Raw genomic sequence first — 19646 nt, forward strand, 5'->3', positions numbered from 1 at the left:
CCTAACATGTACCAATATTCCACATAAATTACCTTAATCTTCGTCAACAGTCCTGTGAGGTAAATACTGCCGATGTTATTATCTCCATTTTATTGATGAGGAAATGGGTGACGGAACTGCCCAAAGTCACTCAGTTATGTTTAATGCTCCTGAAGTACATGCAGCACATGTAGTGCTCATGTACATGTGGCCTTCTCCCTAGATTTTCCTTCTCTGCCTCTATCTGGCAACTCGTCTGTCCTTGAGTACTCCAGGAAGCATTCTCTATTCTCATACCCAGACCTAACTCACTACAAATTTGGCCTACTTGTATCCCAATACTTCTGCCTTGCTGCTCACTCCCGTGCCACTGAGGTTGCTTTTACCAAGGTCATCCAGGACCTCCCTGATTATAAATCTTGTAAATACTTTTAGTCCTATCTTCCTTGACCTTGGAAGGGGTATTTAACATTGTTGGTACTCCTTTCTCGGGATACTGTTATTTTGGTTTACATGACACCATATACCTGCTTCCCCCCCCCCCTCTCTGGCTACATCTTAATCTCCTTTGTCCACCGTTTAAATTATGATATTCCATCTCAAACCCATCCACATTAAAAAAAAATTATTGATTTCTGAGAGAGAGGGAGAGGGGGAGATAGAAACATCAATGAGAGAGAATCCTTGATCAGTTACCTCCTGCATGCCCCACAGTGGGGATGGAGCCCACAACCCGGGCATGTGCCATGACCGAGAATCGAACCGTGATCTCCTGGTTCATAGGTCGATGCTCAACCACTGAACCACACTGGCAGGGCTAATCTTTGCATTTTCCAATCCAATCTGCAACATTGCCACCAGAGTGATCTTTCAAAAATGCAGTAGGTCATGTCATGTTTAAAGCTCTTCATCTGTTTCCCTTGCATTAAAATCCAATACCCTTGGGTTTTAGCCTGCACTTAGTACGTCTTGTAAAGAACCTGAGGATGTAGCGTCTGTCCCTTCTCCAACCTTGTTACTATCTTCACAACCTCATTCTGTATTCTAACCCTCTGGGCCCTCTCTCTGCAACACTTCCTTCAGATGACTGGGTTAACCCTTTGCACTCGCTTGCTTTTTTTTTGATTCCTTTATTCTACTCGGGATTTAATTTTTTAAATACCCCAGATTTTACAAAGCACGGCAGTAGAATAAAAAACCGGAGTTTCTTTTCATACAAACTTATTTATTTGGATGTTTTTATATTTCAAATTATTGATACATTCAATACAATTCGACATACGAGCTGCTACCGATGCTAACCGTGTCGAGTCACACTCGACATCCGAGTGCAAAAGGTTAAGAGCCACTCCACGTGCTTCCATAGTTCCGCAGTACTCTGCACTTCCCCAGTTTGTAACCTTGACCCCTACACTGTAATTGCTCCGGCGGAGGGGGCGTGGCTGCGCTTGACCCCGCCTCCGAGCGAAAGGGGCGTCGTTTCCGCCCAGAGGGGCGGGCAGCCTGGTCCCCACCTCCCGGCGGGGGCGCGAGAGGAACGACGCGCAACGGCGTTGCCTTTACGTCACTTCCGCGCGCCGCTAAACGTCACTGTCGGGCGCGCACCGCGCCACAGTTCGCTGTTGAAGTCCGGTCTCGGTGGCCTTTCGCGAGCCATGGAGAGTGACTTTTATCTGCGTTACTACGTGGGTCACAAGGGCAAGTTCGGCCACGAATTCCTGGAATTTGAGTTCCGCCCGGATGGTGAGAGCGGTGTCGGGCGCGGGGACCAGGCCGGGGCGGCCGGGAATGTGCGGGGAGCTGAGGGAGGCACGGATCTGTAAGAAGCACTCCTGTGTCCGCCCCGCTGGTCTTTTGTCCGGTGCAGGGTCTTCTGTATGGTGACATTTTTTACCAGAACGCTTCGGCAAGCATTGAGTGAACGCCCGCTTTGTGCCAGGTTCTGTTTCACGACCTGGGATGCAGGCGTGAACGATAGACAAGCTTCCTCTCTCGTGGAACTTTTATTCTAAGGCTGGGAGAGAAATCATCAGAGAGATTCCAGATAGTGATGAGTGGCCAGAAAATAAAACAAAATGACGGGCTGGTTTTAAATAGGGTGACCGTTGGAGAGCTCTCTGAAAAGGGGGTATTTGAGCTGGACCTTGATTGACAAGAAGGCGCTAGCCTTGTGACGCTCAAAAAGGGCATTCTAGTCAGAGGGAGTGACAAGTGTCAGGGCCGGAGGGCGGGGGTGAGCTGGGCAGATTGCAGGTGGCCAACGTGGCTGAAGAGCAGTGAGCTCTGGGGAGGATAGTAGGAGATAATATGGGATAAGCAGGCTGTGGCCACAACATGTAGGTCTTTACAGGCCATGGTCAAGAGTTTGGCTTTTATTCTAAGTACAGCAGGAAGCAATGGAAAAGTTTGAAGCAGAGAAGAGGTGTGATCTGTTCTTGAAAAAATATTCTAGTGATCGGGTACAGAATGAGCAAAAGTGGAAACAGGGCTACTTATTAGGAGACAGTCAACAATTGTCCAGACAGAAGGGATGCTGGTAGGGACTCGGGTGAAAGTAAAAGTGGAGAGAAGGATTTAGGATACTGTTAAAGGCAGAACCAGTATCACTGTCCGTTATAGGATTTAGGGAGGGGGCGCAGTGGTGAAGGAAAAGGGATCAAAGATGATAGAAATCTCCTACTAAATGGGGGCACAGAGATGAATCTGACAAGCCACATTTGTGAAGGAAGTAGGTTTGTAAACAGTGACAAGACCGTATGTTAGGTGCTGTGGACGAAAGAAACAGAAGGGACTCGGAACAGAAAGAAGGCACCTAGTCTACCCTGAGGGTCCAGAGGAGGCTTCCTGCAAAACCTGAGGGAAGGGGGATGTGAGTTTTCAGTAACTAGGAGTTGTTTAGGCAGACAGGAGTTAAGGATACATTTTGGGCAGCATTAATGGCAAAGAGGCTGAAAACCACAAAGTGAATGGGATGTTTCAGACAGAAACCAAGTACAGACAGTCCTCTGGTTACATCAGACTCTACGTACATCATTTCGTGGTTACGTCGCCAGCTCCCATTTATTTATTTAAAAAAAAAAAAGTTCCATCATTTCGACCTATGTACATATGTGCTTTATGTTTTTTATTATTTACCACAAGTAAAGGTCAGGAATTATCTTTCTTTTAAATTTCTTTTACTGTTTCACTTCATTACTGCTGTGTATGTGCTCCATGTGAGTGACGCAGGTGCTTATATAGGTTGGTTCCGACTTACGGTGAAAATCGCCTTACGTCGCACCGTAGGAACGGATCTCTGACGTAACCCGAGGACCTACTGTAGTCTGATGTGAGAGACAGCTGTTGCAGGAGTGAGCCTGGAAAGGCAGGCAGAGGCTCAGTTTAGCAGTATGCCATGTTGAATTTGGATTTTATCAAGAAGGCAGTGGGAAGCTATGGTCAGTATCAAAGTATTAGAGTAAACTGATCAGATCTTTCTGTTATACACTGAGTGGCCAGATTATTATGATCTCTGAATGCATAATAATCTGGCCACTCAGTGTATATATATAATGCAAACACTGGACAAAAAAACTGATAAAGCTTGTATGTTAGTATATCAATACATCAGCCAATAAAGTAGACCTTAATGCAAATAGTATTGGAGGTAATATATATGTGACATATATTATACATATATAAACCTCGCATAAACATGCTATATATTGCACTGAGTGGCCAGATTATTATGCGTTCAGAGACCATAATAATCTGGCCACTCAGTGTACATCACTTTGTCCGCTGTGTGGAGAATGAACTGAAAGGAAAGAGTACAGTGAGGCATCATTTAATTTGGCTCTTTTATCTTCTTCGTACCCAGATTAGCCTGTTGAATGCACATATACACAAAGAGCCTTGTATACCAAATGTGTTAAATAATAAAACGACAGTATTTTTTTTCAATCTTCACCCAAGGACATGTTCATTGATTTTAGAGAGAGAAACATTGATGTGAGAGAGAACATCTATTGGTTGCCTTGTACCCACCCCGACTAGGGATCAAACACGAAACCCTTTGATGCACGGGACAACATTCCAACCGACTGAGCCACACCGGCCAGGACTAAAACCACAACTTTTCTGTCACAGGAATATATCAGAATATTACACAGTCACATGATAATGTATGTAAATTACATTTTTCAAAGGCTTTCATAACTCATTTGAGCCTCAGTAGGCCTTGTGTGCAGGTAAGTTACCAATTACTATCCCTGTTTTCAGCTTAGGACATTAACCTGCAGAAATATGAGTCTACTTCTTTTATCTTACCTGAGCTACCTTTTGCAAGATCTGTAATTCAGCATCAGCTATAGTTTTGGCTGTGAGACTATTTAATAGCCTAAAGTGAAGAACTGAAAAAAATGTATTGTTGAAACACTAAAGGTGTAAATATTTAAAAAGTTAGAATACGTTTTAAGCAACAATTGATAATCTTAGTAGGCTAATGATGGTTTAGTCGTATGTTTTTATTATATATTGATTTTTCCCCCCTCACAGGGAAATTGAGATATGCCAACAACAGCAATTACAAAAATGATGTCATGATCAGAAAAGAGGTAATGAGCCTTCTGAGAGACTTTCTCATTGACTACAGTTGAGCCTTTTGTCTTTTTTTCTTTCTGGGAGTAGTAATGGAAGATAAAGAATAGGAAAGTATAAACATGTCTGTAGACAGCTTCTAACATTTTTCTCAAATCTTTTAGTTTATATTTTCTTTCACAACACTGAATCAGTTACTGGATATCACATGAAGTCTTGCAGATCTTGGCTTGAACCCTGAATCTGCTGCTTACTAACCACGTGGCCTTGGGCACATTTCCTGGCTGAACTTGATAAATTCAGTTTCTTCATCTGCAATAAAAACAAATAAGAGCTACTCCACACTCAGAGTGTTTGGTATATTCCCTGGCACACAGCACTCAGTGGAGCTCTAACTTGCATTTGAATGGGGAAGGAAGCATGGGAAAACAGTTAACCTTACTGAATGCATGTTAGATGCCAAGCATGACACTAGATATATTACATACATGATCTTATTTGATCCTGATAGTAAGCCCGGGTGATGGATGATATTAGATACCCTTTACAGATAAGACTGTGAAAGCCCAGATATGAATTATGGAACTTGTTCAAAGTCACCCTTGTTAGTAAGGGATAGAACAGGAATTCAAACCTATTCCTGCCTCTGTCATGTGCTCCATTTTGGTGTGATTTCTACCACAATATTAAGTCTTCATCAAAGCTACACTTTCCTGTTAACCTCTTTGTTAACATTTGAAACTATGTTAACAATCAGTGTATTTTCATACTATTATATTTAATTAGCAATCAGTTTTATGCTTACCTACACATGTCAGCATCCTTGTAAAAAAAAAAATTTTTTATTTATTGATTTCAGAGAGGAAGGGAGAGGGGGAGAGAGAGATAGAAACATCAATAATGAGAGAGAATCATTGTTTGGCTGCCTCCTGCACACCCCCCACACTGGGGACCAAGCCCGAAACCCAGGCATGTGCCCTTGACCAAGAATCGAACTGTGACCTCTTGGTTCATAGGTCAATCATGGAGCCACGCTGGCTGGGCCTCTTCTTCTTTTTTTTTTAATGTGAACTAATATGTAGAGTGTATATAAAAGACATGTCTCTGCTTTTCAGAAGCATGTCATCTAGTTAAGAATAACCAGGGTTACACACAGACCTTTTGTTTTGGGTCTAGGTGTGAGTTAGATGTGTAGGTAAGGAGAGGTCCATGTGAATAGGATGTGCCAAGAAGTAGAAACAACCATATGGGGGACTGAGGTAGTCATTGGGCACTTCTGACCCTGCCCTCTTCAGCATGCTGAGGTCAAGCCTGAATGTCTTCCCATTTGCAGAGGTGCCAGAAATGAGTTTTCAGGAACAGTCTTTTTTATCTTTAATCGCTACCTGAGGAGAACGCTGCTTAGGAATACAACTTAAATTGTTTTTTAACTTGCTTTCAGGCTTATGTACATAAGAGTGTGATGGAGGAACTGAAGAGAATAATTGATGACAGTGAAATTACCAAAGAGGATGATGCTTTGTGGCCTCCCCCGGACCGAGTGGGCCGGCAGGTGAGTGTTTTAGCAGCTATTCCCAGTGCAGAAATCTTACGAGTAAGATAAGTTGACTACTCTCCATATGACATTGAATCCTCCACTGGTGTGTGTTCACACGTGCATTATGGAGCCCTACGCGAGGCAGGTTACGAGCACCTTGATCTAAGGAAGCAGTGAACCCACAGGGAGGAACAGAGAGCAAGAAGTGCTGCTGACCACCGAGAGCCCAGCCCTGAGTTTCTTCTCGTGACCTTCCCGCTCCCTCCTCTCAGGGTTTTGCTGCCCACCTTACTTACTGAGTAACTCCTATAGACAAAGCAGTGTGAAGACACAAAGATAAATAGAACATAGGTATTTCAGTAGCCCAACAGTCTAATGGAAGGAAAATCATGCAGGCAACGAACCTCATCTGCTTCTTTCCTAATCCAGACTTCTCATTGATTTCTGTTTCTCCTCTTATCCTGTGCAGCCCATTTTCTATCCTGAAGCCAAAGTAATCTTGTAAAATGTAAATTTGTTTATGTACAGCAGGTCCTCAAATAACATCGTTCTATTTAATGTGGCTTTTTTATAATGTGATGAGGTGCCATATGAATTTAACTGTTATTTCTATCAATTATCCTATGATAAAGTTGTTATACTCTGTCGCTTTGCTTAAAGTCACAGAACCAACCAACAATTTAAGTAAGAGCTTACTGTATTCCGCTAATTTTACACTCTCTAGTACAAGCATGTCAAACTCGCGGTCCACAACGAATATTTTTGTGGCCCAGCCAATATAACAGTATGTAAGAAACATTTTAATAAAAATTTCATAACTTATTTTTACAATATCCTGTTATACATAATTATTAATAATGAACTACAATGTTTGCTAATGACTGATTACTATAATCATGTTGCATTCATTTCCCTTACGCGCCTTACGCGCAGGCGCACCATTTCTCTCCACTAATACTAGCAGTGAGTATTTTAGCAGCTGATTGCCACATCATTAGTCTTGTACTGACTTGTTTGGTGTGCGCAACAGGAAATATTTCGCTTTCAGAGAACAAGAAAAATAGGTTTATTTGTGTTACGCTTATTAATTTGTGCAGTTATTCAGTGTCTGGTAAGTTAATGTTCAAGAAAAAATATTAATTTTTATTAAAATGTTCTATTAATGATTACTCATTTATTTCAGCCCTTTGTATTCAGCATGTCTCTATCGAAATAAACCTACGTTTCTATGTAAATTGAAGCTTTTGTCTTTTTGCAGCCCACATAAACTTAAACCTTGTTTATTTGGCCCGTGTTAGCCTTTGAGTTTGACATGCTTGCTCTAGTAGCTTCCCACTGCATTTAAAATAAAATCCAAACTCCCACCTTATCTTATAATCTCTGCCTGTGTTCAAACCTCACTGGTCTTATTTCTGTCCTTCAGACATACCTGTTGTTCTTAGTTTAGGACCTTTGTATTTGCTACATGCTTCCTGAAATATTTTTTCCAAAACTTTATTATTGAAGCCTTTATATGTTACTTTTTCAGTAATACCTTGTCTGTCCATCAAATCTAAAACACCTCTCCCCATTAAGAGGCTATGGAAAACTGGCTCAAAACCAGTGAGTAGTAAGAACTCCATCATGAAAAATTCACTCCTTTGGCTTGCTGAGTTACCCAAGGTCTGCAAACCTGCCATTTTTACAAATCTTTGATCAATGTCTCTAATGAGCCAGACGCCACTTCCTGGCTTTCCTCTGAAAATTATTAAAGGACAGACTCCAAATAAATAAATAAATAAAACACCTCTCCCCATCATTAAAAAAAAAAAAAGTTTGATCATCTTCATAGCATTTATCATTGTCCAAAATTGTCCCGTATTGCCCAGAAAAGTTAGATTCTTGGGATTTGTAAAACATATTTATACATGTTACTCCACACTGTTAACAACAAAGACACATATACAAAACAATTATGTAATTTCTTCCAAATTACAGATACAACTTCTTCTAAAAGTATGAGCTACTCAAGGGAGTATTTATCTCTTTGTTTCTAGTACCTAGCACAATTTAGTGCTCAGAGTGAATTGGTCTTGTTTAGGTGTAGTAGATAGAGTTTGTGTGATTTGGCAGATGAACCTCCTGTGTACTTAATGAACAATCCAATTTGGCTTGATTTTAAACATTTTTAAATGTTTCCAGGAGCTTGAAATCGTCATTGGAGATGAACACATTTCTTTCACAACATCAAAAATTGGTTCCCTCATTGATGTCAATCAATCCAAGTAAGTGTACATGATCTGTATATCCAGATGTGTCTGTTTTGCAGCAGATTGATATGAAATCCTTAACCAAATTGGGACCATTATGGTAAGATCCGGTACAAATAGAGAGACTCTAAATTATTTTCAAGGCTTGCTCCTATTGCTTTTGACCTTTTGTCCAGTTATCTCTAACTAGAGGCCCAGTGCACAAAATTTGTGTGGGAGGGGGGAGGGTGTCGTGTCCCTCAGCCCAGCCTGCACCCTCTTGCAATCCGGGACCGCTGGCTCCTAACCATTCTGCCTGCCTGTCTGCCTGATCACCCCTAACTACTCGCCTGCCTGCCTGCCTGATCGCCTCTAACCACTGGCCTGCCTGCCTGTTCGCCCCTAACTGCCTCTGTCTCACCCCCGCCTCAACAGCTTCCTCCGGAAGGTCATTCGGCTGGCAGGTCTAATTAGCATAAAGGCATAATATGCTAATTAAACCAGAAGGCCAAACAAACGACCTTCTGGACTACTTTCAGGATGAGGCTGGGGCTGCGAGGGCTGAGCCCTTGGCACAAATTTCATGCATCAGGCCTCTAGTTAATAAGAGCTTCTCAGTGACACACAGAGTAATGTCTTTGGAGCAGCCAACGTGGGTAAGAATCTGTCCAGAAGAGAAAAATGAAATATGCCAATACAAGTGCTTAAGATAAAGTGTAGAGTCGCTAAGTCTAACTACCTTCCTCAGTGTTAGTCATTCAGACTAGCACATCTTAAAGTCTGACTTGGATGAAACTTGAAATTATTTGGAATATAAATTTTAAAATTTGTCTTGTCAGGAGGGCAAATTATAATGTATGTTTCAGAGTCCTCAGAATTTGAAAACCTCTTTGGCTCCTGTGTTTTGGGCATTTGGGATTAGACATGGTTCACTTTTAGTACATGGTGGGCATAATTGTCTTCCTTTGGACAGTCTCTCTATTCTTAGCCAGTTATGCTGTAGTAATCTTCAGCCTCTTGACCCTGACTAGTACTACTACTTTTAAAAAAGTTTTCCTAATTCTGAAACTTATACATGCTCATTATAGAAAATAAAGGAAACCTAAAAATGTAAGGGGAAAATCACCCACAAAACTGTCAATTAGACAACCATTAATACCTTAAAGTATTTTTTAAAATATATTTTTATGGATTTCAGAGAGGAAGGAAGAGGAGAGATAGAAACATCACTGATGAGAGAGAATCATTGTTTGGCTGCCTCCTGCAAGTCCCACACTGGGGATGGAGCCTGCAACCTGGGCATGTGCCCTGACTCTGAATTGAACCCATGACCTTCTGGTTCATAGGTCGATGATCAACCACTGAGCCATGCCAGCTGGGCTTAAAACAGCGGTCACCAACCTTTTGGATCTCACGGACCACCAGTTGGCGACCACTGGCTTACAGTATTTATCTTTTTTCTGAGCATTAAAGAATATAGTTTTTAAAGGCACAGAAAATATTTAGACCAATAATATGTTATTTTAATGATTCTTTCACTTAATATAAGCATTTCCCCATTTTTAAAAACCTTAACATTTTAAATGACCTCATAATATTCCATTTTAATATGTAGCATGTAGCCTTTTCCTTCTTTTTGGACACTGTTGTTTTCAAAGTTTTAATTCTGTAAATACCTTTATGAGTAATGCCTTGGTACATAAATTGCGTTAAGTGGTATTATCTTGCAAGTTGTCTCTGCTTTTTAAACATTTTTTTCCTTTTGCATTTTAGGGACCCAGAAGGCTTACGAGTATTTTATTATCTTGTCCAGGACCTGAAGTGTTTGGTCTTCAGTCTTATTGGATTACACTTCAAGATTAAACCAATCTAAATTGAATATTTGTGTGGACACAAGGGGGGTGGGAGTAGCTGGTTTTCATTACCATTATCAGGAAATTTTTGTGTATATCAGGCCAATATTTTTTTTATGAACTGTAAATGATTGTCTTTAATAAATACATAACAAAATGCAATTATTGTTTTATAGAGACTTCTAAATGTGTATATAAATATATTTATGGATTTCAGAGAGGAAGGAATTGCTTTTTTTTAATCCTCACCCGAGGATATGTTTTTACTGATTTTTAGAGAGAGACAGAAACATTGATGCAAGAGAAACATCAATCAGCCACCTCCTACACGTGTCCCGACTGGGGATCAAAACCACAACCTCGGTGTGTGCCTTGACCAGCATGGAACCCGCAACCTTTTGGTGTACAGGATGACGCTCCAAACTGACGAAGCCACCCAGCCAGGAACCAATTACTTTTTAAAACTAACATCCTGTATAAAGTATTGCCCCAAAATCTAATTGAATTGACTCTTTAGACAAAACTACCAATTCATAGGAAATAAGAAAATAAAGCCCTGGCTTTATAGCTCAGCTGGTTAGAGTATTGTCCCAATATGCCAAGGTTGCAGATTCAATCCCCACTCAGGGCATATGAGAATAAACCAATGAATGCATAACTAAGTGGAACAACAAATCGATGTCTCTCTCCCCTTTCCTCTCTCTCTTAAATCGCTAAAAAAAAAAAAAAATGAAAAGAGAAACATGTTAAAAAAATACAGTGGGAGTCCAATCAGCAATATTCAGAGAAAAGTACAAGGCAAGGAATCTGGTTTCTTCAACAAAACATAAAATAGAGATGGAGCATGAAGCTATAGATTAAAGGAGAGTTAAGAGGCTCATAATGCAATGTTTGGATCCCGATTCAAAAAATTTTAAATTGACATTAAAAATTTGAACACTGGATATTGATATTAATGAAATGTCATTTTTTTTTTTTTAGGTGTAAAATGGTATTGTGGTTGGGTTTCCTCCAGCTTTACTGAGATAACTGAGGTTGGGTTTTTAAAAATCATCTTTTATAGATAATACTTCGAGTTATTTTATTATGGAAGAAACTAATATAAGGGATAAAATGCCTAGTCTCGGTAAAGTTTTCCAATACATTTAAAAATATTTTTTATTGACTTTAAAGAGAGGAAGAGAGAAACATCGATTGGTTGCCTCCCATACGCATCCCAACAGGATCAAACCTGCAACCTGGGTATATGCCCTGAGCAGGAATCGAATTAGTGCACGGGACAACACTCAACCAAGCCACACCCCAGCCAGGGCTCCAATGCATTTTAAAATCAGACTACCAACAGCTATTAAGAACTGAGACCTGCCCTAGCTGGCGGTGTCCGCCTGCGGACTGACGGGTTGTGGGTTCAATTTCTGGAAAAGAGCCTACCTCCTACGTTGGTTGCAGGTTCCCCAGCCCTGGTGGGGTGCATGTGGGAGGCAGTCAATCCATGTGTCTCATGCCGGTGTTTCTCTCTCCCCCTCCCTCCCTTCCACTCTAGAAATCAATGGAAAAAATATCCTCGTGAAGATTTTAAAACAGAAACAAAGCTGAGACCTAGTGGGTATAGATAGTGTGGGAATTTAAGTGAATCTGTAGGAACTTGCTGGTTGAATAGATTGTGGGCACTGGAAGGAACCGGCCTTACTTAAGTCATTTGACTGAGGGGAAGTGGCTGGGCAGAGCTCCCATTCCTCAGGACAAGCTAACTGAGGACAAGGTCCCAAGTCGGACTAAGCCAGTGCTCCCGCCACTCCCAGCACATGCACACCCACTCTGCCTCTCCAAAGGTTGTTAACAGGGCAGCAGGTAAGGTGCAGATCTGGCACCTGAGGTGTCCAGGTTCCTGACTCCACAGGAGGGTACTTGGGGCAATGAGACAACTTGGTGGTAAAGTAGATATCAAAACAGTCACTCCACATTTTAAAGACAGGACCGCGAGGAGCTCAGAAGGCTGTAAGAGTTTCAAATGGGCTGTTCTTTGTAATGTTTACAGCACAGAAATGCCTTGGACAAGAGGGCAGGTAAAACGAGGTTCAGTAAATGTGTAAAGGATAAACGAGAGGGGAGCCCAGAGGAGAGCCAGTCTCGGGGACCACGATGAGGACGAGTGCACGGGGCAACCCTCTGAAAGCAGGTCTCGATGAGGAAAGGGGAAGGAACCGTTAGAGAAGACAAAGGCCCCAAATCTGCGAGGCCGGCCCAGAGCGGGGGGAGCCTCAGGGCAGGCAGGAGGCCGGCGGGGAGGTGGGTGGGGAAGGCGGAGCGGTGAAGGCAGGAAGGTGGCTGCGGCATCCCTCGGACTACCTGCCTGCTGGCCCGGACCGCGTTCAGTGAACACCCGGAGCTCCTGATTACTGGAGGCAGGCTAATGGCGAATTCGGGTTGCCTCCGTTTTCTTCGCCTAAAAGCAATAAAAAGCAGCCAAAACGCTGCGTGCGCCGGAAGAAGCGGCGCGCGGAAACCCGCCCCCGCGCCCCGCCGAAGCAAGCCCAGGCCCGCACCGAGAGTGCGCAGCGGCGCCCACCGTTTGCGACGGGCCGGAAAGCAGCGACCGCAGCCAGCGCCGGGCGGAGCCGGGCCGCTATGGGGGTGAGGCGGGAGCGAAACGCTGCCGGGGCAGGGACGCGGCGGCGGCGTGCATCTGGGATGCGGGAGCTCGCGCTGGGAGAGAGTGAGGGGAGCGGGCCTGCGCTGAAAGGGAGCGGAGAGGCCGCGCTCGTGCCGGGGCGGGCGGGCAGGGGCTGGGCGTGGGGCTGCGCAGGCGCGAATAATGCAGGCGCTTTGGCCCTCCCTTTCCTCAGAAAATCGCGCTGCAGCTCAAAGCCACGCTGGAGAACGTCACTAACCTCCGGCCTGTGGGGGAGGACTTCCGGTGGTACCTGAAGGTGCGGCTGCGGGGGCGGGACCGCGACGGGGAGTGGGCGGGACCCCGACAGGGAGGGGGCGGAGCCCCGAGACGCTGTGGGCACTTCGAGCTTCCGGGAGGGGGCGCCAGAGGCCGGGCCCGGAAGAAGGTTCCCCTCCTGATCTGTGCTTAACCACTCCATGTTTTTTTCTGGGTAGAATTTTATATTTGCTTTTTAAATTTTATTGGCTAATCCTTAATTGACAGTGTTTGGGGATTCCTTTTGTAATTTTTTTCTTCGTTAAATATTTTACGGTAGGTAAACGCTAAACGAAAGGCTGCTTGAAGGGATATTGTGATTATTTAGTAAGAAGGATCATTTCACCTGTGTTTTTTTTTTTTAATTATTTTATTGTTTTTTACAGAGAGGAAGAGAGAGGGATAGAGAGTTAGAAACATCGATCAGCTGCCTCTTGCACCCCCCTACTGGGGATTGCCCGCAACCAAGGTACATGCCCTTGATCGAACCTGGGACCTTTCAGTCTGTAGGCCGACGCTCTATCCACTGAGCCAAACCGGTTACGGCTATTTCACCTGTTTTATTTGTTGGTTTTATTGTGTGAGAGGACCCCTCTTACCCGAGTAGTTTAAGCCCTTTCACTCTCCCGGATCCCAGAGCTTCTGCTATTTTCCTTGTAGTCTAAATCCCAGCATCCTTCCGTATTTGGCAAAAGCTTCTTCTGTTTCAGGAAGCCTCTGACCACCTTTAATCCCATATATTTTGAAGACGGAGTGCCAGGGCTTATTTGGGGAATTGATGTTCTTTGGTTTCAAAAAGCACAGAGACTAGGGAAGGAGACAGAAAAACAGTAACAACACAGGATAAACACTTACACCAGGCACCTGCAGGGCCCGTGGGAAGGCAGGAAGCTCCTAACCTAGCAGCATGGATGGGAGGGGGGCCTGTTGAGACCATCTCTGTACCACATGAGCCTTGAGTCCCCAGCTAACCTGGGCCCTTAGAGGAGGGTGGGGCTGCCAGCATCAGAAGCACCTTGGCCTGTTCTTTGCCCAGAGGAAGTCTGGTTACGTCCTTGGTGGGGCTAGTTGTAAGGATGAGGTGAGATGGCTGGCAGGAAGGCAGGTTATGAGCCTGCCTTCTTACCCTTCCCTCAGTGTCTGCCTAACTGAACTAATACTCTTTTCCCTCCCAAGATGAAATGTGGCAACTGTGGTGAGATTTCAGAGAAGTGGCAATACATTCGGCTGATGGTAACTGCTCCCCACCCCCACCCCCCCACCCCCACCCCCGCCCCATACCCACACACACATAATCTCTAGGCAGGAATTTGGGGAATCTGTGATCCTAATCTCTCTGGTCTTTGAACTTTGCTTTTTGTGGTTTGGGAGGGCAGGCCTTAGTGGGATCAACCGTGCAAATAACAGCCTTCTTTGGGATGTGAGGCAGAGTTCAAAATCAAGGGGAAGCCCTTTCCTTGGTCTTAAGAAACCTCCCTAGGATTCTTGACCTAGCAAGTCGCTCACCCTCTCTGAGTTGGATAGTAAGTGGTGGGACTGGGTCTCTTCAGGACCTCATGTCTGATTGATATGTGACTAGAGGTTGTGTTTACTCCTTGCTAGGACAGTGTGGCACTGAAGGGAGGCCGTGGCAGCGCCTCCATGGTCCAGAAGTGCAAGCTGTGCGCGAGGGAAAACTCCATTGGTAGGTCGGCCATGAATACTGGGCTCTGCCAGGCCAGCCCCTAGCTTCCTGATACCAGACCAAAAGCAGGCTCATGTTACCCGAGGTACCCAAGCTTCTGCAGCAGACGCTTTCCCAGAGCCACACCTGGGGACCCGGGGTAGGGCCAAAGTATGGACTCAAGTCAACTTTGTCTTCTGTTTTATGTTTCAGAGATTTTGAGCAGCACCATCAGATCTTACAATGTAAGTTGCCTGCTGTAGTGGCAGGCATGGTGGGATTAAATCCAAGCTAGGAGGCCTGGGTTCTAGAGTTATACTAGTAAGTGCTGGGCTGTGGGAGCTCAGGGGACCTCTGATCCGGCTGGCCATTCATTCCCATCATTGGGAGTATTTGCCTTATCTACATCTTCACATGTCTAGTGAGCCCTCTCGGAAACCATGGGGGGGAAGAGTTCTTTAAATGGTACCGTCCATCCTTGATATTGCCCATATTATTAGGTAGTTATTCATTACTGTATAACAAATTAGTTCAAACGTGAGGGTATGTGTGCTTTGGGTCTGTGTGTTTAAACAAGGGCATTTAACTTGTATTTATCCATTCCTTATTTGGTATTTTTGAAAAATGTCTGATTCATGCCAAACTTCAGCTTTGTCCTGAAGTTAAAATCAAATGAGGACTTGCCCTCAAGTAAATCATGATCTAGTGGAAGAGACAGATCAGCAAACAAAAAACAAACTAGAGCCAGCACACACGGTTGGTGTGCAGGAAATGATTTTATTTGTTGTTGTTGTTTTTTTTAATATATTTTTTATTGATTTCAGAGAGGAAGGGAGAGGGAAAGAGAGATAGAAACATCAATGATGAGAATCATTGATTGGCTGCCTCCTGCACACCCCACACTGGGGATCGAGCCCGCAACCCAGGCATGTGCTCTTGGCCAGAATTGAACCCAGGACCTTTCAGTCCACAGGCCGAACCGGCTAGGGCCAGGAAATGATTTTAGAGTGAGTGACAGGATGAGAGCGAATGTGTGGGCATGATTTGGGTCTCTGGGCCCATGGGTCAGGTAGGCATGAATTTCCTGGCTACACCACCTTGCTCATAGGTGCCTCCTCTACAAGCAAATCTCATTTCAAAGGCTTTACGTTGGCTCCCTGCCTTCACAGCATGGCAGATGGTTAGCAAAAGGCCATAGTTAAGTGTGCTGGGGCCGTTTAGATGATCTGGAGACTTTGTAGCTTAACATTCTTGTTCATATTTGTGATGTTGGTAATTTTATCTACTAGTTACTGAGCATCGTGTTGGATACTCTGCTGGGTACTTTACACATATTTCAAGTTCTCACAATAAATTTGTAGTGGTTCCTCACCTCTATTTGATAGTCGCAGGCCCAGAAGGGGGAAGTAAGACAGAGCTCTGCCTCACATCTAGGCAGGCTGACCCCAGAGTCCACACTCTTTGTTCTGCAGCATCCATGTCCAGGGTCTTATGGGGAGCAGGTGGCTAAGACAGGCTTCTACCAGAAGGGGGTGATTTGGTCCCAAGTCCCATTCTGGGCTCACAGGGGCAGTAAGGACCTGCTTGGCATGAAGGGTAGGGGCAATGGGGCTATCCTGAGGGCCCATTTGGGCCTACCTCCTCAATCTATTTCCTTTCTAGGTTGAAGACAATGAGAAGTTCAAGACGATAGTAGAGTTTGAGTGCCGGGGCCTTGAACCAGTTGATTTCCAGCCCCAGGTGTGTGTGTCTTCCTGGGAAACCTGTATCTTGGGGGAGGGCATAGAGGAAGTAATAGCAGAACTTTGCTTCCTACAGAGACCATGAACTAGGAATTCTCCTTTGTAAGAATAATAATTATTATTATTTATTAAGTGCTACTCTATGTTGGGCACCATGCTGGTCAGTTTTACATGTTTATCTTATTTAACCCTCACAGTCACCCTGTGCAGTTATCCGTACTGTTTTTCAGACAAGGAAAGAATTTCAAAGTTTTGCAACTTGCCCAGGGTGACACAGTTAGAAAGCAAGGGAGCTGTAATTTGAACGCAGGTCTGACTCCAGAGTCAGTCCTCATCTCACTTTATTGGAGCGGCATTTTCACCTCACCAGTCTGTGAGATAGGCAGAAGAGATAATAGTACCACCCCGGTGTCATAAATAAGAAAACTAAGGTCCAGAGGAAAGCGGCATGCCCAGCTGGTGGATGGTTAGCAAAAGGCTGCAGCTAAGTGTACTTGGGACCATTTGGGTGACCTGAGCCTTTATAGCTTCGATTGTCTTTCAGACAACCTGGTAGTGGAAGGGTTTACCCGGCAGCTCCTGCCTTCTGATCTAGGGCTGTAATTGGAGGAACCACTCTAGTCCCAGGCAGCTGCCAGGCCCTGGAAGCTCAGTAGTTATTCCAGAACAGCTGCCAACACTGCCTCTCTGTGCCCCCTTCCCAAATGTGTTGTGAGAAAAGCCAGTTCCCTGGTCAGGCTCACGTGCCAGACCAGTGCCTCCTTTCCCTCAGACTCACTGCCTTCCTGTCCCTTGCAGGCTGGGTTTGCTGCTGAGGGTGTAGAATCGAGGACAATCTTCAGTGACATTAATCTGCAGGAGAAGGTACGGGACTTGGGGGCCTTGCAGGGTGCTGTAGGGCACGTGGTGGAAATTATCTTCTATGGTGAACAAGACTCATCGATGGAAAGCTGACTGCACATCTTTGTGCATTTTGTTGGTGGTTTTGGTGTATAAGATGGCCCCAAGTTTAACGCGGAAGTTCCACCACGTGTTCCACATGCATGAAGGCTGGGATGTGCCTGCTAGAGAAAATATATAATAGATAAGCTTTGTTCAGGCATGAGTTATAATGCTGTTGGCTGTGAGTTCAATTTTAATGAATCAACAAGATATTAAAAAGGTGTTTTTAAACAGAAGCATACATGAAACAAGGTTATATGTTGATTGGTTGAAAACAGTGTTGTGATCAGATGTAAACTCCCATGAGTTTAACCCTGTGTCTTTCCTGGGAGCATTGGGCCATTAGTCACTAAGCCAGCACTGTGGTGACTTGAAGAACATAACTACCACAAATAATGAGACTTGACTGTATCGCTGGACATAGTAATGCCTTGCCGATAAGGAAACCTTGTGTTCAGGCCTCAAATGAAGGACAAAAACTTCATTCGATTTGCACAGCACATAGTAAACAGTAACTAGAATTTATTGAGCTTTTACGTGTATCTGGCACTATACTAAGTACTTTTACATGTGTTACCTCATTTGATTCTTTCAACATTCAACATGAAGTCTATTGTTGTCCCTTTTTTTAAAATGGAGAATAGCTCTGAGGATCAGAATGGCTAAGTGACTTGCCAACATCACAAAGCTAGAAGAGCTGGGATTCAGGCCTGAACAGTCTGGCTCTGTTGTAGGTCATATGTGTTCATGCATGGCTGGGTCAGAGCCTGACCTGGGCCTTTTAAATCGCAGTGCTCCACTCCACACTGTCCTAGGCTGCCTGGTGAGGCTAACACTGCCATTTTTCCCCACAGGACTGGACTGACTATGACGAAAAGGCTCAGGAGTCTGTGGGAATTTACGAGGTCACCCACCAGTTTGTGAAGTGCTGAACCCTCTTCCTGCACTTGCCTCTAAGAACTGAGAAGGGACAGCCAAGCAGCAGAGCCCACTGAGGCTGGTCCCCTCATCGCTTGTCTCCTGGCAGCTGTCAGTGTCCCAAGCCCCACCAATAAAGGCCGTTTGTGCTGTACTCAGGCACTGAGGTAGAGTCAGGTAGCAGCCACTCCCTCCACAAATAAGAATTCATATTAGAGGTCTTTCACTGTTTCCTGACACCTTCCCACAATATAGCATCTTACACCTGACTACTTTGCAAACTGTGCAGGAGCACACAGCTTCTGAGGGCTCTTTAGCTCATGAGGAGTGGGCAGATCAACCCAGAAAACCAAAAGTGTCAAGGCCAATGGTATGAAATGCAGCTGAGCCTATAGAATGATACCATGAGCCAAATAATCCTGAGCCAAAACACTGCATTGATTAGCTTGGCTTTTAAGTAAATGCAGGCATCTCTGTCAGCTGGTGTCACTTCATATTCTAGGGATAAAAGGGACTGTAGAGGTCAGCAATCCAGTCCTGGCAAGATTCTGCTCTCAAATTCTGGCCAGGTGGTCATTAGGTCTTGGCTCACCTGCTGTGATGGGCTATCTCCTCCCATCACGGAAGTCAGTATGAAAGTTCTTATATTAAGTCAGCATCTATGCCCCGGGTAGCTCCTGGTCCTGGTTTGTCCCTCTGTGGTCACACTTCTGTGTGCTGCGTCCTAGGCAGCCTGTGGCGGTACGAGAGCCCCTACCCAGTGGACAGAGCTGTTTAGTGCAGTTAGGTCCACGAGGCATGCTCATGCCTTCCCACCAGGGAGCCCATTTGGAAAATGTGTTACAAGAGACCTTATTTATCCAGTGTTCTACTGGAGCCAGGAATTCTTTGGAAGTAAAATTAATAGCCTCATTTTCTGCATGGCCCACTGGGAATGGGTCTGCCCCCTCCCAGGCTGGTTGTGGGGCATCCTCCAATTTAAGGTGGTCATATCCAAGAGGAGAAGAGGTGCCTACCTGGTCCCCTCTCCAGTCTGGCAGCTACTTCTTGTTTCCTCTAAGTCAAATATTCCTGGTTCCCTCTGGGCCTCTTTTTTGTACATGACAACAGCATTTCTTCAGCCCTCGCTCAGCCAGCAGGCCTTCCAGCCCCCTATCCACTGGGTCCAGTCCACTGCCCAGCCTGAAAGCAAATAAGTGGCAGTAACGGGCTGGGTAAGCAGCCTTTCTAGTTTTCAGTCTCTATACCAGCCAGTGTGTTAAGCTCATAAAGACAAA

At 44.6% G+C, this 19646-nt stretch overlaps 2 protein-coding genes across 4 annotated transcripts; both read left to right on the top strand.

Annotated features, from left to right (window-relative positions):
- The first annotated feature begins 1545 nt into the window (after window positions 1–1545).
- MAGOH (mago homolog, exon junction complex subunit) lies at window positions 1546–10337 on the top strand. Of its 2 annotated transcripts, XR_008556906.1 has the most exons (6): window positions 1546–1722; window positions 4516–4574; window positions 5999–6109; window positions 8276–8358; window positions 9669–9767; window positions 10096–10201. XR_008556906.1 is itself a non-coding variant. In XM_008139290.3 (5 exons), exons 1-5 carry the CDS (start codon window positions 1635–1637, stop codon window positions 10193–10195), a joined length of 441 nt encoding a protein of 146 aa, XP_008137512.1. In that variant the 5' UTR covers window positions 1548–1634; the 3' UTR covers window positions 10196–10337. The 2 variants fall into 2 exon arrangements, 1 of the variants encoding a protein (XP_008137512.1); XM_008139290.3 differs by lacking the exon at window positions 9669–9767 and having other exon boundaries at window positions 1548–1722; window positions 10096–10337.
- Window positions 10338–12569: 2232 nt separating this feature from the next.
- On the top strand, window positions 12570–19568 carry CZIB (CXXC motif containing zinc binding protein). 2 transcript variants are annotated; one of them, XM_008139504.3, is made up of 8 exons: window positions 12570–12809; window positions 13022–13105; window positions 14281–14337; window positions 14707–14788; window positions 14981–15012; window positions 16430–16507; window positions 17308–17373; window positions 18306–19568. In XM_008139504.3, exons 1-8 carry the CDS (start codon window positions 12804–12806, stop codon window positions 18381–18383), a joined length of 483 nt encoding a protein of 160 aa, XP_008137726.1. In that variant the 5' UTR covers window positions 12570–12803; the 3' UTR covers window positions 18384–19568. The 2 variants fall into 2 exon arrangements, with proteins under 2 accessions (XP_008137726.1, XP_054576520.1); XM_054720545.1 differs by lacking the exons at window positions 12570–12809; window positions 13022–13105 and adding an exon at window positions 13260–13380.
- The last annotated feature ends 78 nt before the right edge of the window (window positions 19569–19646 follow it).

The sequence above is a fragment of the Eptesicus fuscus genome, chromosome 9 (assembly GCF_027574615.1).
Source record: "Eptesicus fuscus isolate TK198812 chromosome 9, DD_ASM_mEF_20220401, whole genome shotgun sequence".
NCBI classification, from domain to species: domain Eukaryota; kingdom Metazoa; phylum Chordata; class Mammalia; order Chiroptera; family Vespertilionidae; genus Eptesicus; species Eptesicus fuscus.